Here is a 14,307-nt window from a genome sequence, read left to right on the forward strand (position 1 = left end):
TTTTTATAATCCTAGCTGCTGAAACATTTTAACAGATTGCATTAGATGTGGTACTATATTAAAGCTGCTCTAATCAATATTTCATATTAAAAATGGATCAAATAACTAAGTGTATGTGAAAGGGGTAGCTCTTAGTAATAAATCCACAGAGAATGTAATTGCCTACGCTGCATTTCACCTCAGTTTCAACATCTTTCAGCTCATTGTTTTGGTTTTACGTCGCCAAAACGGTTTTGCTTCAATCTCACGCTCTCATCAGCATCATTTCCAGATGCAGCAGGCAGCTGTTTTCAGCGAGAGCTCTGACAACAACAAAAAACCTGTATGCTAACGGATGAGCACCAAACAGCAGACAAAAACAGTTAGTGACTAGCTGGTGAACATGGTTAAGCATTTAGACAGATATTTCCCTGCGGACCAATAACAGAGCTGGAGGGAGAGTGAAATTGGATTTATGTTCATCAGTTGGCCAGAAACACAGCACCAAATAGATGCTAATACTAATACTCTGTATCTGCTGGATGTTAAAATAGAAAAACAGTTTGCTTCAGTGTTCGCCATATCAACTTTCTAGATGATAATATGTCAGAGTTGTGTTTACAGCACGTTGTGCCACCCCACGTCCCCAAAAAATCAGTAAATGTGGGTTTACCATTGTTTAAAAGCAGGCTGAACATGTTTATTTCCTTTGCTGTACTTTGCTTCCCTGCATAGCACAATACCCTGTATAAGTTTTTCCGTCTTGCTCTTTGATCAAACTTTACTCTGCTTTGCTTTGTGTCTCTTCCTAACCATTCTTTTCTTTTTTATGTCACCTTTTAATGCAGATCATTCACAAAACAGGTTGTGTATCAGGTATCAATGAGCTCTATGACCTATCCCTCTCCCTGAGGAGATATGAAAATAACACATAATCAGTATTTATTTGATGTCCACAATGCTGCCAGTGTGTTAAAGTGAGGTCACAATCATGTTTATAGCTAATTTGTTTTATTGTATTGCTTGTTTATGGTTATGAAAGGTCTGAATGTAGGTTAATAATCCAATATATGGAACAACATCACCTATGGTTTAACTACACCACTGACATGTCGTTACTCAATTCACATCATTCAGTGTGCAGAGGAAAAATTGCTCTCTTCTGATTACGCTCGGACCGTTAGTATTTTCAGCTGTCCTTCCAGCAGTAAAGGTTAATTTGCCCGATAATACAAATGAGTCTGAGCCCTGCCAAGCCTTTATTCATTGGGAAATGCTGATTCAAATATTAGCATATAAAAAGATGAATGACCTCAAAGATGCTCCGGATAAAAGCAGTCAAAAGTGGTTGTGTTAGGTCGACAACCGAGATTAAACCCTTTTGATTGGAAATATATTTTCTGGAAACTAATTAACTGGGAATGTTGTGATGGAGATAAGTGATTAATGTGCTAAAAATATGCACTGAAAAAAAGACTATTGTTGGATGAATAAGCAAATCAATTTTGGAGAGAATCCATGTCGTCAAATTTACAGCAAATTTGACTCTCCAAAGTCAAAATAAAACAATGACGTCCTTTATCCCAGATCTCACATCTATTTAACATTTAGTTATGTTTCCGTGTCACTCGCTCCGGTGACTCAGTGGAGCCTCTTGATTAGATTAAAGAGCTTAATCCAAAAGAAGAAAAACTGATTGTGAAAGCAAATTTCCCCAGGGGACAATAAAGATTATTGATCTATCTGTCTATCTATCTAACTGTCTGTCTATCTATCTATCTATCTATCTATCTATCTATCTATCTATCTATCTATCTATCTATCTATCTATCTGTCTGTCTATTTAAAACTCTGGGGAGTTTTCTTGTTGGTCTCCCATCAAACCACCTTTGAAACCATAAAGTTGAGGTAACACCATATGTGTCACAAAACTGAAAATAGAAATAGGAGTGGAGCTGTGAAGAAGACAAACTGTCCACATTAGCCAAAAATCCCCTTATAGGATTGTACTGAAATGATGAATGACTTATTTTGCCATAGCCTACATGTTTTTAAGACTTTGTGTTCTTCTTCTTTTTTCAGACCCAGTTTTCTTGTTTTCTCCACAACTTGTTTTGAGAGAACAATGTAAAAAATCATTTATTTTTTGTATTCCTCATTAAGCAATGCTTTAGCTACTAAGCATCGAAATAAAAATATCAAAAATGTCAAGATGTTTGCTTTGTCACCCTGCAGCCTCTGCCTGTTCTGAGGAGGGGTGACGTAACTGAAGGTCAGGCAGTCAATGCCAAGACACCACATTCCTTCCACTTGGTTTACCTGCTCAGGTAATATCATGTGACTGCTGCTGTATCCATGGCAATGAACCCCTGCAGATGCCCTTGACCCGGGCTCCTCTATTGGGCCGATTAGCATGCATGGCTGAGGCCTGAGCTCTTCCCTGATTGGTCCTGTCAGCTCCTGGCATGGGCTCTGGCTCACCCCTGCAGAAGACCCAGCTGGTTATGCCTCCCTCCCATCATGCTCACGCCTGCTGTATTCCACATGACTGGACTGGTCCTCCAGGACACGGAGACCATGCTCCTGTACAATGAACGTCAGTGCCAGAATGTCTCACTGAATCACATGCAATGATTGTATATTTCTAAGTAGAATCTCAAAAGAGGATTTCCTGGACATTTGGCTCAGCTCTAAAAACTGACAATATCTTATGTCATCATATTTCCTCTGGTCTCTTAGGGTGAGCTCTTTTCTTTATTTCCCATATTCTTTTCACAAAGATGTCAGCTGAAAAAAATATTCTATGTACAAACCCGTCAGCTGTCTCTTCTGCCCTCTCATTTGATTCTCCACTGCCTCTGTCCCAGCCTTCCAGCCCAGATAAAAAGGAACCTCTTCTAAGGTGTTTCGCAAGGCCATTAAAAAACGGTTGCCATGGTTACCCAGTCTGAACAGGCTCCACATACAGGCAGCAGAATAGGAAATGACAAATGCTGTATTTCACTTTTTTTCTTAAATTGCTTTTTCTCTCATCCACACACAGTTGATGGACCATTGTGTTAAAAAGACCCTAAAAAGAGGTCTATCTATTTGTTGTGGTCCATGAAGCTGCATAGGTAGGACTATCTGCTTCTTGCTCCAACGAGGTGGGTTGAATGGTATTTTCTGCCTCATTTGGTCTTTGTTGTTTCTCCCTGAAGAGATGACCTATATTATCTAGGATGGGAGATCAAAGAAGGTTTTCTTACTGAGATCATATGAAGCTTGCATCTTACAAGCTCAAAGAATCAGCTCTGATTGCTCAACTGCCTTGCTGCACTGCAAAATGTGGCCATGAAGCTAAACTGTGGAAAAACAGCTTCTTTGTAGCTGCTCAGCCTACAGGATTCATGATCCTGCAGTTTAGGAGGATCAGAGCTTTTGATGTTGAGGATGGTAATTACTATCTTTTGTTGAGACAATGCACACTCTGTTTATTATCCTCTTCATAAGCATATTCAGAGAAAGTTGTGGAAAAAAGTAAGTTTTTACATTTTCTTGGCACAACTCAGCAGTCTTAAAACAGGTGTCCGAGTTCCCTATGTAGGGCAATCTTCCACTACAGGAACCCATTACCTTCATATTTTACCCATGAATTCCCATTACTGTTTCCAGCTGATGATATGTGAGCTAATACTGGCCTCAATTCCTGTCCAGGTCCTTGGTTGCCTATTCATCAGCCTTTGATACTGTGGAAATGAAAACAAGGTCACCAGTGGGAAACGGCTACCTGCTGGGAGCAAGTGTTCACCTGCTGCTCTCCACTCCCACCCTCCTCACTTGTACACACTTTCCTGATCCTTTCTCCTTAGGACCCTAGCAGAACCAACTACTGGTCCCTGTGCCTGCTACAACTGGGTGTCTTGTTTCATTTCCAGTGCTCCACGTGATGTCAAAGATGCATGGCTGCCGAACATAGAAACAGATGAACCAGAATTGCCCATATGTCTCCTTGACCTGTATCAGTCGCTACACTATCACGCATCTTATTAGCCACAACCAGAAGCTGCAGATGGACCCTAATGGTCATTCATCAAAAGGCGCTCTTCTTCCTACAGTACCTGAGCAGATAATGGTGCAGACGATGGTTAAGGTGGGAAACTCTGGTGTGATTTATGAGAAAGTCCTCCAGTTTGAGTTGGCATTGTGCATAATATTGAGCATGGTGGAGCTTCCATTTAAAACAATGAGCCATTGTTGCACTGGGTAACATGCTCCTTCATTACGATGAACATGGGCATTTTGCAGCATACTGTGTATCAATCCGCAGCTGAAAATTATAAATATAAGTTACAAATATACAATGTATTCCTTTTTGAGTAGCATTTTCTACATCTACAATGCCCAGCTATTTAAGAAAAATATTCAGCCTTCTTTATATATATATATATATATATATATATATATATATATTTTTTTTTTTTTTTTTAACATTTACAGGTTCATTAGGGACCAATGGGGTTAAGGCCGAGTGCCAGAAACAGGGTAGATGTCGTTAAATTTTGAGAGACGGACCAATGCATTCTTGGGTTGTGATCTTTTTTTGGGATCTGTTGGCCATGAGAAAATTATAGAATAATGCCAGTCTTATTCTGATTGCACTGATTGCACATCTCACTCGTCATTAACTCATACCAGAGTTCTGTTTGCAGTCAAAACGATGGCCTATCATCATCCTCAAATCTGTAAAAGCTATCAGCAACTGTGTCTTTATTTCTAAGGCCTAAGAAAGTAGCACCGCTTTCCTCTCTCCAACTGCAAAGCCCTCTGACTCCTGCAGCAATAAGGCAGTAATGATGACAACGTTTCCTGGAGGGAGTTGATCTCTCAGTAAGCCCGTATCCCACATCCCCAATTAGCCAGTATAGAGCCAAGCTTAAGAAATGAAATGAACCCCCTGCAGCTCCTGATGCTGCTTCAAGTAGCCTATATATTTTAGCTGTTAGCCAGCATATTGCATATAGAAAGAGTGTCTGACAAGAAAAGAAAGCTAGAGGACTAAGTGAATGCCTTCTTCTGTGTTCTGGCAGATACAGAACAGTAACAGAGACGGGTAGATTTTCAGGAGGAGATCAACTGGCACTATTTTTGACACTACAGTAAATGAGAGCCCTACCATGGTGAACAGTCACCTGGGAGCCTGGATGTGTGAGGGATGATCTTTTATTGATAAGCATCACAAAAAAACTGTATAGGGGCTGAACTGTGTGTAGGAGACCCATCATTCAAGGACAGACAGGACAGGAAAGTCGTGTCTTAAATAACCGTGACAGATATGATATGATCACGGTTAAATGTAATTATTGAATTACTGCTGCAGTGTGGATGGGAATGCCCCTCCCAAATATGAAAGACTCAGTGTTAGCAGTGTGACATAACGAAAAGCTCAGAAATCTCTACACTCGCTCTTCCTCTGCCTTTCATACCCGTTTTCTCTCTTTTTCATATTCCCTTTCTTTCTCTTTCTATGACTGAGAATAACCACTTCATCACCATGCTCTAGGTGAGTTTAATTACCTGGGGATGTGTTGATAAGAAATGATTAAGTATGTGAAGGTAAAGTCATTAGTGCAAGTTGGAAAGTCTGCAGAAATTAATGTAAATCTTTTGCAGCTTCTGCAAGAGTCTGCAATCTTTCACCTGTAGGTCACGGAAACTATACTTCCCATAACAATGAGATGGCAACAATGTGAACATTTAACAATAGCTGCATCTTTTGCAATAACCTGATTATTTCTCAATTGCCCTACATTGTGTAAAGACTAATGAATTTAAGATGTTTCCTCCTCTTTAATATATTTGATTAATTAAGCAGAATAGTTGCCGGCAAGTCTTTGGCACAGAGAACATTAGCCACTGTCAATAAATATCCATTTAAGGGAGCTCATTTAAGTGAAATCAGACTTTGTTTGAAATACAGAGGAAGTAATTGTAATGTGTTGTAAATCTGGCAGCATGCTCTCAAACTGATTGGTGATTGCAATCAAGAGTTGTTGAGGGAAAGTAATCTCTTGAATATGAGATGGGGAATTGATGTGCAAATGATGTTAGTAAGGGTGTTGACTGGTGTTGATGTAGTTGGATTCTGCAGTGAAAATTAAGAGTTTATTTCCAAATGTATATTTAGAAAGAGGACACTTGGACACGCTGGTGAGGCTTCCACCTGTGCAACCACTTGCCCTGTATTCAGTCGAGTATATATCATCGATTTCATATTGTTTCTACAGACTGTTAGAATTACCAATCTCAGTCAATGATTCTGTAACATAGCTTCTGCTTTTCTCTCTTGGATATCTCAGAACAACACATTTTGGAATATTTGTTCGCAGTAACAGAGTTTTAAGACGTTTTAAGCCCCTGTTAGAAGCTCAGAAACATCTGTTGTGTGTCAGTATCTTCCTACTATATATTGCACAAGCTTAGAGCTATACTGAAAGCTGCTCCAGACCTACACAGCACCGGACGGTTAACAGCACGGATTAAAGACAGCTCATTAAAAAACCCGGATTATTCCCCATGTCTGTGTATACTGTGGCATTCATACTGGAGTTTTCTCTGTTCCTTTCCTCTAATTTATGCTGTAAACAAAACACATTTCTGGGTCATAAATTTGAAGTCAGCTCTCTGGAGCATCAGCTTTGTAGTGCATGCTCCCCCTCCTGCCCAGTGTATAGCTGCTTCCTCTGTTTCCAGCCTCACATCACTGAAACACATCTGGACTCAGTCATATTTCATTTTGTTGAACATGGGGACGCTGCATATAAGCAATTATAGCCATGTAACCCAAGGGAGAAAGGTAGAGAGAGGAAGGCACATCATGTAAGAGATGATGAATTTGGTGAAGGCTATTTAAATGAGCCTTCCTCTGACTTCACCTACACTATTTGAAACCCATAACACGGTAATTTATTCAAGCATTGTATTTCTCAAAGATATGCATGTATGCATTTTGTCATTGCTACAAATTCCCAGACAATTGTGTAACAATTAGGCTATATAGACTGTGACAAAAATGACTCTGGCATCTCTATAACAGACAGATTAAGTTTAAATTCAGACGGTTACTGATTCTTGTCTCCAAACATGTAAGAAAATCTATTAAAAAAAACATATCTGGAAGCGTGTGGAGTTTAACATACAGTATGATAAATGTCCTCAGCAGCCCTCGTTTTTCACGTTGCCCAATAATCGCCGCCAACAGAAATGCAGTTGGCCCGCCCCTGCCGGTCTATTGTGAGTCCGCGTTCAACTGGAAACCACTCTTCCAGACAAGGCACCAAAGTGGCGCAACACGACATGCACAGCTGAACGAGTGTGCGCCTTTGAAGATGTTTGATTGTCACCCATCAATTTCTGGTAAGAGACCGGCTGTTTTATTATTATTATTTGTTTTCCTCACCTCCTGCGTCTTTACCTCCAGCTGGATATCCGTGTTTCTTTCGTGTTTAATCAGATTCCACATTGATTCCTAATGTTGTACCGAAAACAGGTATTAAGGAAGACTTCCGATTGTGTAACAGATAGGTTTATTTGGGGAGTAGCCTGTTTTTGATCTCGAATAAATCGACGGGCAAGAGTTTTTTATGTCAGGAAGACGTTGGACAATGCGCACTCCAGTCCGTTTACTTTTATCCTTGAGATTAAAACGACGATTTTGTTGCAGTTTTGCGGAGATATTTCGGTCTGTCTTATATATTTAATACATCATCTGTCAAATATTCAAGAGACAAAGTAAAAAAAATGGTGGTGGAATGAGAAAATAGCAACATTATAGATGTGAATCTATTTCCCCAGTTAAACTTTTTTTCACGGCTCTGGTGTTGCAATTAAACACCCTATCGTTTTTTAATAAGTTAGTAAGACAAACGAGGGACTCCTGCGTTTAAATAAAGGTATAATTATTACCACACAGTTCTAGTTGTAGCGTTATAGTTATGAAACCATTGGCTTCGTCAGGCCGTGGAAGAGGTGTGGATGTTTGTCATCGGTCTGCACCTTGTAAGCCCAAAAATACAGTGTTTGGCTTTGTGCTGGAGCGAGATGCGTCGCTGTGGCTCTGGACATTTTCAGGACACCTCCAACCTCCACACACGGCACCTCGTATATTTGCTTTACGGGCTTTTCCAACAGAAGGGAAACAGATGCGCTGTAATGTCAACAGTCGATTACTCATGCAACATCGAAAATCTGCGCCCCCGCAGCTTAGACGGACTGCAGCGTTAACCGGCCTCCTCTCCATCCTGCCAGACGAGCGGCTTTTAGGGAGCCAAACCGAGTAGTTGGCAGCTTCCTGTTCAGCACCGCAGACAGAGACACAGTCCGACTTGTCCACACCCACTTCTGATCCACGTTACTGCTGCCCTTCTCCTTCCAAACATAGAGAGAGGTCCGCCTACGCTTATCAGTTTTAGTGCAGGTTGACGTGCTCTCGCCCGGGAGGCTTTTGAGTGGTTATTGGATGCGATATACTGAGAAAGTCGCTATAAACAGCAGCTGAGTACCGGTGTGTTGTTTGCTGAAGCTCAGAGCTCTGTGTTCTTCTACTTTCTGTGGGAACTTGGATCATAAAGGGATGAGGGTTGATAGAGCAACACCCAGAGCAACCTTTGAAAACGTTTTATTAATTGCTGCTCTGAAAGGAATTTGTGGAATAAGTTATTCATGAACCTAAGCCCTAAGTCATACACAATTAGGCGTGATTAGTCAAATCAAATACCTAGCTACCAGCACAATCAAGGTCGGAATGTCATCAGCAGATGTCTGTAATCATGATAAGTGTTGGTGGCTTCATTGCCCTTTGGACAACAGCTACTGTGCTGAATAATCAGAAAACAAATGCAAATATCTTATGTGGCAGAGGCAGCGTCGGTGTGTAAACAAATGGCTAATAGCTCATATTTGCCTTTTGTAATGTGCCGTATGTGAAGGACGCTGTCATCTTGAAGCACAGCTGCGTTTGGTTGATGGTGAAGTGGATCTGGGTGCAAAGCAGGAGCGATAGTGTTGGTGGGAGAGGTTGGTGCCACAGAGGAGAGGCGGAAAGAGAAGGAGTGTAAGGAAGCGAGATTGAGGTGGAGAGAAGATGCCTGCTGGCCTCCTGTCTGGACACATTACATTTTCATAGGCTGATATCGCACCGGCACAGCTGAACATAGATAAATAGCACTCCATGTTCTCCGCTGTCAACTTGGGTATTTGTCTGTTTCGCTTACATCATTGTATTTATAGATCCAGCAGTAGATGGATGTTATCTGTTGGTTTACTGACCATCTGATGACTAATATTGCTTCTGCCATTGGTGCAAAGAAGCAGTGCATACTCTCCCTGGAGGACAAACTAGGATACAGGGCCGGATTAACTCGCTTGTGGATCCTGGACCCCCTCCCCTTTTCTGACAACCCATTTTGCCCCAGTAACCAACCAGTATTCCCACGCTGGAATATTAAAGCCCCTGAAAACTTGGCTTTGAATCTTAAGTATTTCTCTAAAACACTAAATATTCATGACTAAAAACAAACTTTAACCCATCTATATGTTTTAAGAGTTTGACCTCTTCAAAAACTGCTTCATCAGGTTTGTGTGGGTGTTGCTGCAGCATATTTGATTGATGCTCCGAAGTATGTGACATTGTGTTTTTCCAACTGAGTCCAGCCCATTTCAAACCAGTAAGAAGATCACGTGGAATAACCAAAACTGTTCTAATTGTGGCAGAAATATGTGTGTTCATGGATACAAGTGCTCATAGTAAAAAGCTGACTGAGAAAATAAATTTTCAGGGCCTTTAAAAGGTATCAGAAGTAGATTTGTACAACTTGAGGCCCTAAACATTTCGGTTTATATGGTGTTTTAGTGGTGCATATCACCAAACAAACGTGTAAGTACAAAGTAATTGTCATAGAGTGAACCTGGGACCATGGTCCCTGAGGGTTAGTTACCCGCTTTGCCTGGTCGATAATCCTTGCATGTATAATAAATCTAGATTACATGTGTAATCTCTTATTGGAATATATATATTCAATCTGTGGCTCTAAATATCTAAACCTCCTTATCATGTAAATCATTAACCTAATACTCTCTTGTTTCTACTTTGTGTCCTGCCAGGTTGAGTGACAAGCCTGCTGTCCAATCACCAACATGATAGCCACAGGTGGCCTGCTGCGCATGAACAGGCGCCAGGATTCCCTCCGCTCTAAAAACCGAGCGGAAAACAAAAGGAAGCGGAAATCCAAGAAAAAGAAGAAGAACGATGTGGTGGTGGTAAAGGGGAAACTCAATCTGTGCTCCCCGGCCGGTTTTGTGGCTGCTGTGGGAGTTATAGTTCTCATGGTGGGGATTTCCATGGCAGTCCTGGGCTACTGGCCCAGCCAGAACCAGCAGCAGTACCAGGAGCGCCGCAGAACTGGAGGATACCACGCCAACAAGATGAGCTACTCCAAAAGTCCACCTGTTTCCTCTAACTTGACCCATAATAAGCCTCCCTCCGGACAGACAAGTTTATTCAACCAGAGCCATTCTAACAGCAGCGCGCCCGATTCCTCCCGCCACTGTGGTTTCCTGTGTGACTTCCTGAATAATTACCTGTACTCAGACAATCTAAAAGTCTTCGGACCACTGGTGATGGGAATCGGCATTTTCCTCTTTATCTGCGCCAATGCAGTCCTCCATGAAAACCGAGACAAGAAAACCAAAATCATCAACCTGAGGGATATCTACTCCACCGTAATAGATCTACACAGCATACGGTCAAAGGAGTACTCGCCTCTAAATGGTTTGGTGAACTACACGCAGTCGAGGAGTGCTGAGGGCCCGTCGGGCTCATTCCCTGCAAGCGGGATGCTTACCCGCAGCTCCTGGCCCTCCACTGGACTCAGTTTCCAGAGCGAGTTAGGCGGCGATGATGTGTTCAGACGCCCGTCGTTGGCCAGCAGGCCTCGGAGCTGGTCCCGAGATGTCCAGACATTCACGGACACTGTCTACAGCATCTACAAAGACTACAGCAATAGCAGCGAGCAGGCCCCGCAGCCGCGACAATGGGAGACCACCTCCATCGTCACCTCTTCTGTGAACGCTTTCACCCTCCCTGTGATCAAACTGAACAACTGTGAGGTGGAGGAGTCTGAGAGAGCGCAGCCAGAGGGACACTCAGGGGAAGGGGTCGTTATTGAGGCTGCTGCTGAAACCATTAGCGAGGAAGGACAAGCCAGCAGCAGCCAGACCGACGAGACGGACGCCAAGGAGAGGGACGCCTCAACGGCAACAACAACGGATCCCCCCCTGCCCCATCACAGCCACCAGGACATAGCCACAGACACAGCTGACCAACAGGGGGTGCCGCAGGCTCAGCCTCAACCACAGTGGACCCAGTTGTTTCCTCCACCTTCACCGGTTGCCAGGGAGATGGGGTCACGGCTGTCGCTCAACTCCCTCACGGATCAGCCCAGGTCTGCACGCCGCTGCAGCCTGTCTGTGTCTGTGGGTCGTCAAGGCGACAGAGCCAGGCGCTTCAGCTGCCCTCGTCTGGAGCGCTCCAACAGTAAGGGCTACATCAAACTGGCGGACCTGGTGGGCGAGTCCTTCGAAGCCCCCGACACAGACACTTCTTTAGTGGCCACCGAACAGGAAGTAGCATTGGACGCAGCAGCAGCAGCAGCAGCAGCAGCAGCAGCAGCAGCGGAGGAAGAAGCTCAGGGAGAGGATAATCTGGTGACAGCCAGCACCTCTGCAGAATCCTAGACTCAATTTTTTGCTGATGAGCCTCTGAAAACTGTTTGATGTCTTGTTCTTTGCTTCGTCCTTCTTCTCTGATTGCTGATGTGAAGCTGGCTATTACAGAGGAAAGACAACGTAGAAAGTAAGCAGCTAAGGACTATTGAAACATAGCCATGAACACTCAAGAGCAAGGCTCTTTATAAATACCACATCCACAGCTCAATATTCAGATGTAATTTTTCTATTTTTTCAATGTAGCAAGAGCAATACTAAAGACTTGTAAGACGATTTAGTAAAGATTTGTAACAAAAGAAGAAAATCTGATCCGATGAGTTTTAACTTTTTTTTTGTATAACAGTAGGGAAACCATTGTAGCTTATAGAATTGCCAAAACTGTCACTGAGAACTACTGTCTGACACATTGTACTGTAGCATTAAAATATGCCACAGAAATCTAAATAGTCTAGTATTGTTTCTCTACATTGTGATGTGAATACCACGTGAATAGGTGAACTGAATTGAATCTCAGGTAGACGTTTGGTTTAGGATCGAGACCTTGAGGACAAGGTCTTCCCTATGTGCACACTTGTTTATATGAAACATTCATGGTTGAATAAACTTGACTGTAACACCTCCTGTCGGATCTAATAGGTGTCCTTGTGTGATATTAGATTAAATGCAGCCAATGCAAAACGGTTTGTTTGCTCCAAATATTTTAAGAAACATTAAATGAAAGTGATGAAAAGCTGTGTGACTGATTAAGTGTGTGGCAAAACCTGCAGACGGTATAGATTTTGTTTTTCCTGCACTTCAGTAGCACATCTTATTACTGGGAAAGACTGCAGTGGTATTAGTATTACATTGTCTGTGCTAACTGAACTGACACCAGTAACCAAAATGTGACCTTTACAACAGTCTTTTTAATAATCGGCTTCACTATTTCAAAATTGCAAATTAGCAGAGGCTTATCTGTTATCTTATCTATTTAGATGGATGACAAATTAAAGGAAAGTCCAGTGTACGTAAGTGTCTTTATAAGGTGCTTGGCCAACATGAGCCTCTAGATTCTAGTACGTCAGTGTGCCTTGGCAATATTTGACAAGTGTCTGGAACTTCTAATACCTGAAAGAAAATTCCCTCATTTGGTGTTTTGATGGTGGTGGAGAATCCTTTGTGTCCTGTATGGAAACATCTGCATTATTTATGTTTCTGCACTTATTTATTCAGTGTTTATGTACTTCTTCTGCATATGATACCACATTTGTACATGTTGTTATGCAAATACTTTGCACACAGCTTTCAGTGGTGGAAAGTAACTAAGTGCATTTATTATAGTAGTATACTTAGGTACAGCTTTAAGACATTTGTACTTTTCTTGAGTACTTTTTTTTACACTCTACCCAATACATTTCAATACATTTTATTTTATTTTACAGGTGTAGTCACTAGTTACTTCGCAGGTGTGTAAGGTTTTACATGCAAAATACACTCAGTTGGCAATTAGGTGCACCTAGCTAAAACTAATTCAGTCTATTAGAGCAGTCCTGCAATAAATCACACCGTCATGAACCAGCCTCCAAAATGACCATTAAAGTTTAACACCTCTCTAAAACAGTTTAAACGAAAACTGAACATTATAACCTTCAGAAGTTAGCATTTATTGCAGGACAGCTAGCTAGACTGCATTACTAGGTGTACCTAATAAACTGCCAACTGTGTATATGATACTCTTTGATAAGATTTAATCTACCCAACAGTGCATAAAACCAAATCAGCTCCACCTGGACCAGCTACAAAATTCGAATGCTGCTTCATGGACTTTTTTCACAGCAGACATTTTGACTTGTCATAGTAGGAAAAGCACAGCTGAAATTGATAACCTTATCGATGGCTCAATTCCATCAAGTGTCCCAGTAAGCTATTTCAGTGAGTCAGCATGTACAATACCAGGGCCTCTCCTAAGTGGAATGCAGCCATCATTAATGGTTTTGAATACACCTGTGCTTTTCCTACTATGACGTGTCAACATGTCTTCCGTGAATAAAGGTCTATACATCAGTAAAAAATAATAAAATAATATACTATATAAAAAAATATTACACCGACAGGAGGACCCATTCTTCTGCATAAGAAGTACTTTTGATAGGCCTACTTTAAGTTTATTTTACTTATAATACTTTCATACTTTCATACTTTTACTTAAGTGACGTGCATGACTGCAGGGCTCTTTCTTGTAATGGTGCACATTTATATTCAAGTATTGTTACTTTAACTTGTGTGTAAGCATCTGAATATTTCACTTCATATGCAACAACAAAAAATACAACAGGCCTATATGTTATCAATATTACCTACCGAAGTTCAGTCAAATTTCAGGGACATTGTCTTCGCAGACTTTATCAAGAAGTATGTTGCTCAGCCTAACGAGGCCATCTAGTGTTCATGTACGTGACACAGATGATTATCTAACACGCCGCTCTTCCTGCAGGCTTCCACCAGGTGGCACTGGGACTATGCTGCCTGCGTCGTCATCGTGGGCGTGCCCGTTTAGGAGTACTATGGGGGCCGTTTTTCAAGGCA

At 41.8% G+C, this 14,307-nt stretch overlaps 1 protein-coding gene across 1 annotated transcript; it reads left to right on the top strand.

Annotated features, from left to right (window-relative positions):
- Positions 1-7,232: 7,232 nt before the first annotated feature.
- tmem200cb (transmembrane protein 200C, genome duplicate b) lies at positions 7,233-11,751 on the top strand. The gene is made up of 2 exons (XM_028594312.1): positions 7,233-7,374; positions 10,120-11,751. Exon 2 carries the CDS (start codon positions 10,153-10,155, stop codon positions 11,749-11,751), a length of 1,599 nt encoding a protein of 532 aa, XP_028450113.1. The 5' UTR covers positions 7,233-7,374; positions 10,120-10,152.
- Positions 11,752-14,307: the final 2,556 nt, after the last annotated feature.

This window comes from Perca flavescens, chromosome 12, assembly GCF_004354835.1.
Source record: "Perca flavescens isolate YP-PL-M2 chromosome 12, PFLA_1.0, whole genome shotgun sequence".
NCBI classification, from domain to species: Eukaryota; Metazoa; Chordata; class Actinopteri; order Perciformes; family Percidae; genus Perca; species Perca flavescens.

Excerpts from the sequence above, each read along its gene's own strand:
- tmem200cb (XM_028594312.1), top strand. The coding sequence starts at position 10,153 with ATGATAGCCACAGGTGGCCTGCTGCGCATGAACAGGCGCCAGGATTCC.